General features: G+C 45.1%; 1 protein-coding gene across 1 annotated transcript in view; it reads right to left on the reverse strand.

The window, feature by feature from the left end:
* The window catches only part of slc35c2 (solute carrier family 35 member C2), a 54,150-nt gene extending 40,610 nt beyond the window's left edge, over window positions 1-13,540 (reverse strand). The window contains exons 1-2 of the mRNA XM_033042031.1: window positions 13,245-13,540; window positions 5,070-5,220 (exon numbers count right to left, since the gene is read on the reverse strand). Coding sequence (XP_032897922.1) covers window positions 5,070-5,220; window positions 13,245-13,364 — 271 coding nt within the window. The 5' untranslated portion in view covers window positions 13,365-13,540. The remainder of the gene's footprint in view (window positions 1-5,069; window positions 5,221-13,244) is intronic.
* Window positions 13,541-14,585: the final 1,045 nt, after the last annotated feature.

Genomic DNA, 14,585 nt, shown 5'->3' on the forward strand with positions numbered 1-14,585 from the left:
TTCTCATGGACTACAACACCATTAACGAACATCAAGCCATTATTTTCCAGATCATCACTGATCGCAGCTGACCTATATGCCATCCAACGTTGTCCCCAGGCCTTCAGGTCATACAACACAGAAACAGGTCCTTTGACCAAACACATCCATGCTGACCAAATTCCCATCTAAGCTTGTCCCATTTGCTCACATTTGGCCCATCTCCCTCTTTCCTATACAAGAGGCTTATATATGCTGTTATAATACTACCCCAACTACCTCCTCTGGCAGCTCATTCTACATACGCACCAGACTCTGCATTCATCCTGTCTATTCCCCTCCTAATTTTATACACCTCCAAGATATACACCTCACAGCCTGCAGCACTCCAAGTCCTAGCTTGACCAATCTCTCTCTATAGCTCAGCCCCTCAAGTCCTGGCAAAATCCTCAATTTTTTTCTGCACTTTCCAGCTTAATAACATCCTTCTTATAGTCGGGTGACCAAAGGTGAACACGGTACTCCAAATGTGAACTTACCAACGTCTTTACAACTGTAACATAAGGCCCCTCAACGTCTATTCTCAATACCCTGACGGAAGAAGGTCAATGTACCAATAGCCTTCTTTACTACCCTGTCTACCTGCGATTTTCAGGGACTATGTACCTGTAATCCTAGATCCCTCTGCTCTACAACACTCTCTAGGGCCCCATTATTCACCATGAAAGTCATGGCCTGGTTTGATTTTCCAAAGTCATCACCTCGCACTTTTCTGCATTATACTTCATTAGGTATTCCACGACCCACTTGCCCCGCTGATCAAGGGGCAGCTGTAATTTTTGATAATAATCTTACTAAACACGCCTTGTGTAGACTGATCCAAATCATTGACATAAACCACAAACTGCAATGATCCTTGAAACACACCACTCGTCACAGGCCTCCAGTCCAAACGACACTTTTTCACCATCCCCTTCTGTTTTCTTCCATGAAGCCAATTCTGGATCCACTCTCCCTGGATCCCATGTGATCAAACCTTCCTGAGCATTTATCTCTTCTGCATAATTGAGACTGGATTGGTGCCATTTACATTTTGCCTGGAACTGAAAACTTATCAACTTTGCTTCAAACTTCTTCGACTTATTCACCCTCCACCTACATTTCTGATACGAATCCTCAACTTCTGCCCATCATTACTGCGACTTTGATTGTACTTCTTTCCACACTTTTCACTTCAATAACTTGATTCTAAACTGAACCTCTGATCTACACTGAATACTAGCTTTCATATCTGTGCTTCTGTCAAGAATTTCTTACCCTCTGCCTTCACCGTGTTGAATCTACCACTAGACCACACCCATACTCATTGCCCACAATTTTAATCTCACCCTTTTTCTCTTCTCACAAATTAACAAAGAAATGTTTGACTTAAAACTCACTCAGTTCACCATAAATGTTCAAACACAGCTCCCAACCACAACCTCAGAGTACCACCAATTTAATTTTTCAAATTCATGTTCACCTCACCACTCCCTGAATTCTACAAGCAATATTGCTTCAGGTTAGCCGAGTGAAAGGTTGTAGTGGTGCAGTTTACCACATTCCCTACGCTGATCTTAAATTAACCATTACAGGGTTAGGAAGCAGGAAATTGCTGCCAGCAGTGGTTGACCAAACTCTACAGCAATAATTGAAGAGAGACCAGCAGTTGCACAGAGACATGGTGAATTGTGGACCCTGTGGCTGCCATTCTCTCTGCTGTCTTTCCTCTCCCTCATTACTGTCTTGTTAAACCACTGAAGGGTCATCTGTCAGGGCTCATTCAACTTTAGGAAATAAGTCAGTCATACGACATGGAAATGGACTCCTTTGACTAATTTGGTCATGCAAACCGTGTTGTTTAACAGAATTAGTCTCATTTGCCCGAACCTGGCCCATTTCCCTCCAGAGTTTTCCTATCTATGCACCCGTCTAAGAGTCTTAAATGTCATAATTCTCTACCACTTCCCCTGACAGCTCGTTTCAAATTTACAAAATTCAGTGTGAAAAAAGTCACCCACCACATTGTACAAACAAGGAAATGCAGATGCCGGAGTCTCACAACATTTATCCCTCGTCCTTTAATATTCCACTCAACTGTATCCAAACAACAAGCTTATATATTGGAGGAGTCACTCTAGCCAACTACCATCTGATAGCCCACCCATTCCTGCTGTCACCACTGCTGCTGATCCACAACCTGGCACCCTTTGTCTCTGATACACCATTCCCGTCCCTTACACCTAATCTAACACAACACCAGAGAAAAACTTCATCTTCTTCCCTGTGCAGAAAGTACTTTACTTTACCTTGCTGCTTAATATTATGAAATAGAATAATATTAAATGGAAAAAAGTAAATTCCCTTCAACGTTCCTTTCAGTTGAAAGTAATATACTATCCTTTTCATTTAATATTATGGATTTGTTGCTTATTTATGACACTACTTCCAACATGCAGACTAGGTAAACATGTATGCAAGACCAAAAGCAGATCAGGTAAACATTTTGCTGCTCACACTTCTGCGAGAAACCTCCAATCTTAGAATAGTTTGATAATTCTGCCACTCAAACCTGATCTCTCTGACCTTTGCCTCTTATTACAGATAAACACCATCACATCTTTCAGTTTATACCCTTCTGGATGCAAGTAATTGCAACTGTGGCTTTCATTATTTTCCACTAGACAGTGATGATTCTGTCAATCCCATTTACACCTCCAGACATTTTTGGATTCTTCTCTTTTCTCATGAATATTCACTCCTGCTTTGCAGCCTTGTTATTTACTCCCATTCCAATACAAAACTATTATTTCTGCTTCTGGACATCAGACATTCCGGACAATACTTTTCATTTAATATTTCCCAGGTATAACAAAAACAAAATCGCAGAACTAAAACATTAACTCTAGTTCATTCTCTACGACTGCTCTATGGCCTGGCATGTATTGTCAACATTTTCTGCTTTATATTTAACTGTTATCCCTATCTTTGGTTTAAAGCAAGAAGGCAGCAAGGGAGAGAGAGGGCCCCTTAAAGATCAGGATGGTATTGTGTGTGAAGCAATGGGAATTGGGTGAGGTCTTAAATAAATACTACTCACCTGAATTTATCGTGGAGAAGGACATGGAATTTAGCAAGTTCAGGGGAGGGAATAGTGATATCCTGGAGCATATCAACATCATGAAGGAGGAGGTCTTTAAATGCACAATGGCGGACAAATTTCAGGGGACTGATCAGGTGCATCCAAGGATGTTATAGGAAGCAAGGCAGAAGATTGCTGGGGCCAGGGGCGGTAAACCCGGGGTGGGGGGCCAGAGGGGACACGTCCCCCCCCATGTTTTGAGAGGTGGGGGACATCCCCACCAAGTTTTTGTAATCCGGATTTTAAAACCCGGTGACATCTCCGCTTTCCACGAGACAGTGGGGGTGGGACTGCTGATCGAGGGCACCGTTGGTCAGCAGGCAATGGGGGCGGGACATGATGATTCAGCGCGATCATTGGAGGAGGGAGGAGTGGGGTGGGACTGAGGATAGAGCGTGGTGATTGGAGAAGGGAGACGTGGCACACACCTGCGCCTCATCCGCAGCCAGGATCGATCCCGGCCGGCTCTCCGGCGCTGTCCCGAGTGCCCCCACGGGTGGCCAGAGACGTCGGGATTCTGACAGGCGCGGTGCCCCCAGGCCCACAGCCAGCGATGAGAAGCAGCGCTAAACCCAGCTCAACTCTGCCTCTCCCGCCAGGTAAACCTGCCTGGGCTTGCAGGAAATATGGCCCAGGTTTACAGCCAGCGCGGAGAAGCATCGCCGGTGTCCCGTCAGTCCAGAGGGGGCTGTAGGTTAACCCGGCGAGACAGGCAGTGTTGAACTGCGTTTAGCGCTGGATTGAGCCTCCAAAGCCTCGCACATGTGTGTGAATGTGCGCATTCGCGCGGAGCCGCCAAAATATTGTGCCCCCGTCCCCCGGTCCCCTCCATATTTTGATAGCAAGTTCCATGCCTGACTGGGGCCCTGGCTGAGATTGTAATATCTTTGTTAGCCACAGGTGAGGTACCTGCACTGATAGTTAATATTTTGCCTATATTTAAGAAGCGAAGCATGGATAAGTCGGGGAACTACAGGCTAGTGAGTAGTTGGAAAGTTATTGGAAGGGATTAAATAAAAAAGTATCCAGTTGCATCTGGACAGTCAAGGTCTGATGATGGATAATCAGCATTGTTCACATCTCACAAACTTGATTGAGTTTTTGTTTTGAAGAGGTGACCAAGATGAAGGGGTGCACATTTGCTACGTGGACTTTAACAAAGACTGGTCTGGAAATTTAGAACACATTGGATACGTTTGCTTTATCTTTGTGCAAGCTAACCATTTAGAATGAAACTGGCATGGTGGTAACGAGCAGGCATTGATAGAGGAAGGATATTTTGCAAGATTGGAGGCCTGTGACCAGTGGTGTGTCACAGGGATCGGTGCAGAGCCCCGATATTTGCCACATATATTAGCATATAAAATATACGTGGTTTCAATATCAATTTTGCAGATGAGACCAAAACTGGTGACATAGAAGACAGTGAATGTGGCTTTCCAAGGTTACAACAGGATACAGATAAACAAGTAGGCAAGGGATGACAGGTGGAATATAATTCAGTGACAATTTGAATACTGAACAGATTGGGAGTCGGCTCTACTGTTTACACGAGTATGACTAGCAGTCTACGAAATGAAAACAGTTCCTGTGACCTGGGATTCTCTCCCTATGTGTCCTTGCGCAAATATCACAGATGGTCACAAAATGATGGAGTAACTCAGCATCTCTGGATAGAATTAATGAGTGACGTTTTGGGTTGTGACCCTTCTTTAGATGCGCGACCCGAAACGTCACCCATTCCTTCTATCCAGAGATGCTGCCTGTCCCACTGAGTTATTACAGCATTTTGTGTCCATCTTTAATGTAAATCAGCATCTGCAGCTCCTTCACACACATATCGCAGATTGACATTGCCTGGTGTGGATTAACAAAACACAGTTGTACGCATATAGAATAAAAGAGTTACCTGTGGCAGCAACCCTCTTCAGATATGGTTTCCATGACAGACAAATGTGTGGCTTCCCTGTATACCATGAGACGAGTGTTCTGCTTATTCCAGAGAGCACAAAGGTCATCGCCAGGTGAACCAACGTCATGAAGATAGGATAATGAAACCTCTAGAAGACAAAGGGAAAAATTGCTTAATCATTAAAATGTGTGAATATCTACTATTGTCATTAGGATTTTAGTAATGCAATAGAATGTAAAACAGCGCAAGAACAATGTATGTGCCAAACACCCCACAATGTCTGTGCCAAACATGATGCCAAAACCATCTCTTATCTGTCTGCACATAACACATATACAGGTACCTCCATATCCATATGTCTATCCAAAAGTCTCTTAAATCCAACTTATTGTATCTGTCTGAATGACCACCCCTGGTGGTGTGTCCCCCCCCCCCCCCCCCCCCCCCCCCCTCCCCTTGTATCTCTTTTAAACTTTCCTCCTCTCACCTTAAAGCTGTGCCTCCTAGTATTTGCAGTAGATTCCATCCTGGGAAAAGATTCTGACTGTCTACCCTATTTTTAGACTTTAGACATACAGCACAAAAACATGCCCTTCAACCCACCGAGTCTATGCCAACCAGCTATCATCCTGTACACTAACACTATCTTACACACTAGGGACAATTTTTCCAAAGCCAATTAACCTACAAACCTGTACATCATTAGAATGTGGGAGGAAACTGGAGCACCCAGAGAAAACCCACGCAGTCACAGAGGGGACATACAAATTCCGTACAGACTGCGCCCGTTGACAGGATTGCATCCAGGACTCTGGTGCTGTAAGGCAGCAACTGTACTGCTGTGCTGCCCTCTATGCCCCTCACAATTTCATATACTCTGCCAGATCTCTCTGCACCATTCCAGAGAAAACAATCTAAGTATGTCCAAGCCAGTAAGTAATACCCACTATTCCTGCATCTTTCTAGTAAACATCCTCTGCACCCTTTCCAAAGCTTCCACATCATTCCTGTAATGGGGGCAACCAGTACTGCATGCAATACTCCAAATGCACCCGAACCCAAGTCCTATAAAGCTGCATCAGGACTTCCTGACTGTTACATTCAATGTCCTGACCAATGACGGCAAGCATACCATATGTGGGCAGGTGGGATTAGTATAGATGGGACAACGTGGTCAGCATGGGCAAGTTGGGAAGAATGGCATGTTTCCATGTTGTATGACTCGATATGGTTTCAATACAGTAATGTATCACTTTTTTTTTCCAAAGTTGGACTGTGTCCTTTAATATTAAACAAATTATCTGTGCTTAAAACTTGGCGAGGTCAAAATGTACTTTGATTTTTTTTTACTGAGATCAGAGGTTAAATGAATAAGAAAGTATGTATAATGAAAGTATTTGCTTTTCCTCGTGGGGTTAACTGATCACAACTGAGTGCTCCAGCTTTAAAACAGAACAGAAAAGTCCAAGTAAACAAATGGGTAATAAAACAGATACCGATAATTACAATAGAAACAAAATGTTATTCTTCTCTCCCAATTAGCTATTCCGAAGTGTTATCTTGCTTAACTGGGAGTTAATCAGAACCAGCTATCAATACCATTGGACATGGGAAGGAAATTAACCAAACAGTGTGCTTTAATGCAGCAATATACTGTAGATCAGTGGTTCCCAACGTGGGGCGTACGCCCCACAGGGGGGCAATTTGATTTTTAAGGGGGGCAATTGAGCGCGACTGAGGAGGTCTGGGTCCAAATTTTCGATTTTTATTTTTTTGGATTTTCCATCAGGTAAACATATGTAGTTTATGTTTCTTCAGCTGAAACAGAGTTCACTTTTTAAATGATAAGAATTATATATCACCACATGGGGGGGGGGCATCAGGATTTTAGAGGTGATTAGGTGGGGCATGGCCAAAAAAAGGTTGGGATCAACTCACTCAGCAGACCACTATCTGAACTCTAGACCTTTAGTTTTGAGTGGTTTAGTGCTGTACCAGCACCAGAATATCGAGATACTGTTTTACAATTTAACAATTAGAGTTTTTAAGTTCAACATACTAACCATTCAAACATTCAAAATAATAAGACATTAATCCCAAGTTGCCATATGCAGAAAATGCTTGCTTATATATTGGAAGTCGGAACTCAAAATCATAATTGATTTGTTCAATGAAGCATACACAAGAATGGCCCTTACATTTAACATTCACAAAAAGCTCCTCTACTAACTTATCCCTGCTGCAACATCAGATTCAACAACACAGATCCATGATGAGACTCTGGAAAGCATGGATCACTCCCATATCGCAGAAGCTATTTTTCCATAAAGACGTATCAATGAGGATTTTCACCATCAATGCACCAGCACTACCTTCTGACATCGAGGAAACCTGGCATAGACCTCATGGTCAACCAGGCTTCTGATACATGGATCACCTTTAACAGGTTGTTTAAGAAGGAACTGCAGATGCTGGAAAATCGAAGATAGACAAAAGTGCTGGAGAAACTCAGCGGGTGCAGCAGCATCTATGGAGCGAAGGAAATAAGCAACGTTTCGGCCCGAAACGTTGCCTGGTAAGAACTGGGGATATACAACTAACAGTGCCTCTGCAAAAACCTCCAAATCTAATGTTAGAAAAAGCAAACTAATATCGTAAACATGGAGCATTAATGTTTTTATGGGATTAATGTTTTATCATGTTGAATGTTTGTTCTGAGAATTTGTATGTTGTATTGATTAACCTTGTAAAACTATAATTATTAAGTTTCTAAAATGTCCTGCACTGATATAATTAAGAGACTAAAACGAAAACTGCTGCAGAAACACACCAAGTCATGCAGAGAAAGGACTTTGCGATGATTTGGGTTGAAACTCACTCTCAGTTCCAATGTAGGGCCTCAACCTAAAAAGTTCACAATCCCTCACCATCCCGCCACAGATGCTGCATGATCCCCGAGTTCCTCATCAGTGTGTATTTTGCTCCAGATCCAGCACCCGCAGTCTTGTGTTCCGTGCACATCAACTTTCATTCCACTCAATCTTCTACATAGGGCAGGCTAGCTTATCCATAACCTGACAGTAATGTCCAGACATTCTCCTCAAAGACCCATCATAGCATGGGGGATACAGGGAATTATTCAAATGTGTTCTCAAAATCTATACATAACTAAAACTCTGATCTTGTTATATACCGGTGTGGTGGTCATTCTATTTGCGCAAAAACGGTACGCGATAGCTCTACGATTTTTCTCCAGCTTACTCACTGTTCTCCCATGCTGCGATTGCACCAGGTTTCGTTCCGATCGGTGGTAGCTTGTAAGAGTTATCGAGGTTTAAAAATCTTAAAAACTGGGCAAGCGCAGATCGATTGCCACTCCTTCCATTCAGCGCCGCGCGGATTGGTCCCTTCTACAGTCACTCCTCGGGACGGTCCACCCCTTCCTGCGCCATCGCGTCTTTACTGCAGCTGCGGGAGGCCGGCGGAGGTCTCAACCGGACACAATTTTCGGAGGGAGGGCTTGGAAATGGCCCGACCCAACCCGGCCCAGCCAGCACGGACATAAACGTGCAATGTAAATTGGTGGAAGGAATGCATCACTATTCGGTTCACCTATCCTGTCAAGCTGAGTCTGCAGGCTCCACATTGCCTCATCAGCTACAATAGACGAGAAGCTGTGTGTAGGAAGGAATTACAGATCTTGTTTTAAACTGAAGATAGACACAAAAAACTGGAGTAACCCAGCGGGTCAGACAGCATCTCTGGAGAAAAGGTATAGCTGAAGTTTTGGGTCGAGACCAGTCTTCAGACTCACTCTGATGAGTCTAATTAACATACTCCGATTCAGATTGAGTCTGAAGAAGTATACAATACAATACAATACAATACAATTCAATTTATTGTCATTTGGACCCCTTGAGGTCCAAACGAAATGCCGTTTCTGCAGCCATACATTACAAACAAATAGACCCAAGACACAACATAATTTACATAAACATCCATCACATTGCTGTGATGGAAGGCCAAAAAAACTTTTCTCTCCACTGCACTCCCCCCCCCCCCCCGATGTCAGAGTCAAAGTCAAAGCCCCCGGCGGGCGATGGCGAATTGTCCCGTGGCCATTAAAGCCACGCCGGGTGATGCAAGGTCGCACACCGGGTCTTGGTGTTAGAGCCCCCGGCGCGCGCTCGCAGTCCCGCGACCATTCCAAGCCGCGCGGGGCGGTGCTGTAAGGCCCCGCTCCAGGAGCTCTTCAACCCCGCAACTCGGTCGGGAGAAGTCGCCGTTGCGGGAGCCCGGAAAAGCGGTCTCCCTCCAGGGACCCGCGGGCTCCCGGTGTCACTGTCCGCCAAACCCGCAGTTGCAGCCACCGAATCTCCGGGGGTCGGGCTGCAGCAGCGTCCACCACAGCTCCACCCGCTCTGGGCTCGGCCAGCTCCGCGACGGTGAGGTGAGTAGTCGGCACCACAGCCCCCGGTCTTCCTGTTGGAGGCCGCTCCTCGTTGCAGCCCCAACGACAACGGAGACCCGACAAAGAAAAGGTCGGGTCTCCCGTGCAGGGAGAGATTTAAAAGTTACCCCCTCCCCCCCACACCACCCCCACCCCCCCACACACATACCCCAACAAAAAATAACAAAAACTACATAAAAACATAGACATCTTGAAATATCACCTATTCCTTTTCTCCGAGATGCTGTCTGACCCGCTGAGTAACTCCAGCTTTTTATGTCTATAGAGGAGAAGTTATTTTGTATTCACTTTGGGTAAACAGTTGTCACAATAGTAAGGAGCATGACGTCAGAAGATTTGAAGACCAACCAAGCCTCAGATCACAGATAAGGAGTCCACGTTACAGCCATAAAAAAGCATTTGCAAGATAGCATTACAATCTGTTGCAATACAGGGGCAAAAAAACAACCAAGATGCAATTAAACAAAATGATACATCAGCAACTTACCAAATCACATGTTTTAGGTGTGGACTCCTTGATTATGGCAAGACCAAGAGCAGACTATGGACAATCGACAATAGACAATAGATGCATGAGTAGGCTATTCGGCCCTTCGAGCCAGCACCGCCATTCACTGTGATCATGGCTGATCATCTACACTTAGTACCCCGTTCCTGCCTATTCCCCATATCCCCTGACTCCGCTATCTTTAAGAGATCTATCCAACTCTTTCTTGAAAGCATACAGAGAATTGGTCTCCACTGCCTTCTGAGGCAGAGAATTCCACAGATTCACAACTCTCTGGGTGAAAAAGTTTTTCCTCGTCTCCGTTCTAAATGGTCTACCCCTTAATCCTAAATTGTGGCCTCTGGTTCTGGACTGCCCCTATATCGGGAACATCTTTCCTGCGTCTAGCGTGTCCAAATCCTTAATAATCTTATATGTTTCAATAAGATCCCCTCTCATCCTTCTAAATTCCAGAGTATACAGGCCCATCCGTTCCATTCTATCAACATATGACAGTCCCGCCATCCCGGGAATTAATCTCGTGAATCTACGCTGCACACCCTCAATAGCCAGAATGTCCTTCCTCGAATTTGGAGACCAAAACTGCACACAATACTCCAGGTGTGGTCTCACTAGGGCCTTGTACAACTGCAGAGGGACCTCTCTGCTCCCACACCCAACTCCTCTTGTTATGAAGACTAACGTGCCATTCGCTTTCTTCACTGCCTGCTGTACCTACATGCTTACTTTCAGTGACTGATGAACAAGGACTCCCAGATCTCGTTGTACTTCTCCTTTTCCCAACTTGACACCATTCAGATAATAATCTGCCTTCCTGTTTTTGCCACCAAAGTGGATAACCTCACATTTATCCACATTAAACTGCATCTGCCATGCACCTGTCCACTCACCCAACCTGTCCAAGTCACCCAGCATCCTCATAGCATCCTCCTCACAGTTCACACTGCCACCCAGCTTTGTGTCATCTGCAAATTTGCTAATGTTACTTTTAATCCCTTCACCTAAATCATTGATGTATATTGTATTCGGCGATGGTTTTGCTGAACACCTTCGCTCAGTCCACCTACGCCTACACGATCTCCCGGATACTAAACACTTAAACTCCCCCTCCCATTCCCATACTGTCCTGGGCCTCCTCCATTGTCAAAGTAAGTTCAAATGCAAATTGGAAGAAAGCACCTCATATTTTGCTTGTGCAGCTTACAACCCAGCTGTATGAATATTGATTTCTCTAACTTCAAGTAACCCTTCCTTTCCCTCTCTCTCTGTCCCTCCCCCACTCGAGGACTCCGATTAATTTCACTGTCCTCCTGATTGATTTTACTGTTTGTATGCCTCGTTGTCACCTTCTCAACAGCCAACAATGAACCATTCTACATTTCCTTGACCATTGTCTGCTTCAATCTGTCCTTTTCCCACCCCACCCTTCCATATCTCTAGTTTCTCTCTCTCCTGTCTCTCAGTCTGAAGAAGGGTCTTGATCCAAAATACCACCCATTCCTCTCCAGAGATGGTGCTTGTCCCGCTGAGTTACTCCATCATTTTGGGTCTATCAAGCCATAGTCCTACAGCATAGAAATAGACCTTTCGGCCCAACATGCCCATGCCAACCAAGATGCTACATCTACACTAATCCCACTTGCCCATGTTCAGCCTATATTCTTTTAAACTTTACCTATTCATGTATCTGTACAAATGTATTTTAAATGTTGTTTATAGTACCTGCCTCAATTACCTCCTCTGGCAGCACGTTCCATATACCCACAACCCTGTGCAAAATTATTACTCATTGGGTTCCTATTAAATCTTTCTCCTCTCATTTGTAACCTATGTCCTCTACTCTGGGTATATGACTCTATGCATTCACCCAATCTATTCCCCTCATGATCTGATACATCTCTCAGATCACCCCTCAGCCTCCTGCGCTCCAAAGAATAGAGTCCTAGCCTGTCCAACCTCTGCCCATAGCTCAGGCTCTCATGTCCTGGCAACTCCCTTGTAAATCTTCATTGCCCTCTTTCTAGCTTAAAAACATCAATGTAGGGTATTTGCAGGTCAACTAAAACTGAACAATACTTAAAATGTAGCTTTAGCAACGTCTTGTACAACTGGAACATAACATCCCAACTTCTACACCCAAACGAAGGCCTTCTTGACCACCCAATTTACCCGTGATGCCATTTTCAAAGAATTATATACCTGCACTCCCAGGCCACTCTACAAGGCCCTGTTATTTACTGTGAAGGTCCTACCCTGGTTTTACTTATCAAAATGCAACATCACACACTTGTCTCCCATAACCACTCTTTGCCCACCTGCCCAAATGAACAAGATCCAGCTGCAATTTTTTGATAACCATCCTCGCTATCTATGATACCACCCACTTTGGTGTCATCTGCAAACTTACTAATCATGCCTTGTACATTCTCATCTAAATAATTGATAAAAACCACAAACAGCAATGGGACTAACAATACCTATCCCTGACGCACACCACCAGCCACAAGTCACCCTCTCCTTCCTTCCACGAAGGAAATTATCCAATCAGTTATTTCTCTCTGGATCCCATGTGATCTAATCTTCCAGAGCAACCTACCATGCAGTACCTTATCACATGCCTTGCTGACGTCCACGTAGACAATGTCTGCTACTTTGCCCTCAATAAACTCAATCATATTTGTAAAAGGCACAGTCGCCTATACACCAAGTCTTGTGCAATCGTTAACTTTAAGGACGAATCTTTGCATGCAGCAAAATACCCATCAAATATGCCAGGTGGGCAAACTCCCACTACCACAAGTTCCCCAGAATCATGTAACTTTTTACACTCCTCTTTGCTGCACCTCTACTACATAGTAGCCGCTACATTTTTCACGTAACAACGGTGATTGCCTTCATTGGATATGAAACACACTAGTGTGGTCCGAGATTGTAGACTCTCAAATTTAAAGAAAGGTAAAAATGCAAGACAATCGTTATGCTTTATGTAGGACGGAACTGCAGATGCTGGTTTAAACCGAATATAGACACAAAAAGCTAGGGTAACTCAGTGGGTCAGGCAGCATCTCCGGAAAAAAGGAATAGGTGACGTTTCGGGTCGAGACCCTTGCACGGTGCCTGGTGATTTTACAGCCGCAGAGTCCAGTGGAAACGCTGCACAGTCAGTGAAAGGAGGTCGCATCGATCAACTCACCTTCATCACCCACTTGTTGTAGAAGGTGATTCCGATGGAGAAGCAGTAGTAAAAGATCACCAGTAAAACTGTCAACGAGGCTTTCCTTATGAAGGACAGGTACAGATCAAAATGAGTCATGCTCTTGCTGCTTGTGCTGCTGCTGCTGCTTCTCCAGACAAGTGTGTGTTGCTGTCAGCGGCAGCTCCAGGCTGCTGGAGGTACCAGAGCAGCCAGATGCCTGCTGTCCGTGGCCATGTCCATGTCTGCCGGGACACGGCGCCACGTTTAGCGCCCTCACCCGCCAGCCAGCCAGCGCCGCGACGCGAACGGCACTATGGGCGCCTACACCTGAGCATTAAATTATTGCTTCGAAGCACGGTGTCCGTCCGCTTCTCTCCACAAACGCACATTCGTCGGGGTGGATCAAGAATCTCTTCTTTTTTTCTCGCAATGGTAAATCAACCAACCAGGAACCAATGTTGTCCGCCGTGGTCCGCCATGTTGGTGAGGTCAAAGATAGCCGTTGCTGCCAACGTTATTCCGTTAGGGTCATAACTGGGGCAGCTCGAGATCAGAACTGTTCTAGTACCTCAACCAGACTCAATGATGGTCACTTTCTCCACGCCTTGCCATACATTGGCACCAAGAGGGGTGGTGAATATAGAACTAAAGATGTTACTTCTACATGCATGAACTTTTTTTCTCGTTTATTATGTTGTTTACATAAGAGTACTATGTTTACATATTCTGTTGTGCTGCTGCAAGTGAGGGTTTCATTGTTCAATCTGGGGACATATGACAGTAAAACACTTGACTGTACAAAACAAGGTGGGTGCGCTTGTAGCTCAGTTAGAAATTGGCAGATATGACATTCTAGGCATCACAGAGTTGTGGCTGAAAGAGGATTAGAGCTGGGAGCTGAACATCCAAGGATGCAGGCAAGTGGGCAGAAGGTACACAAAATTGCTGGGGAAACTCAGCGGGTGCAGCAGCATATCTATGGAGCGAAGGAAATAGGCGACGTTTCGGGCCGAAACCCTTCTTCAGACTGATGGGGGGTGGGGAGAAGGAAGGAAAAGGGGAGGAGGAGGAGGAGCCCGAGGGCGGGCGGATGGGAGGGTGGGAGGAGACAGCTAGAGGGTTAAGGAAGGGGAGGAGACAGCAAGGGCTAGCAAAATTGGGAGAATTCAATGTTAATGCCATCCGGACGCAAGGTCCCCAGACGGAATATGAGGTGCTGTTCCTCCAATTTCCGCTGTTGCTCACTCTGGCAATGAAGGAGACCCGGGACAGAGAGTGGGCAGAAGGGGTGGGTTGCTCAGTTGGGAAGGAATGAAATCCAATGCTTAGCAAGAAACA

Source organism: Amblyraja radiata, chromosome 23, assembly GCF_010909765.2.
Source record: "Amblyraja radiata isolate CabotCenter1 chromosome 23, sAmbRad1.1.pri, whole genome shotgun sequence".
Classification (NCBI taxonomy): domain Eukaryota; kingdom Metazoa; phylum Chordata; class Chondrichthyes; order Rajiformes; family Rajidae; genus Amblyraja; species Amblyraja radiata.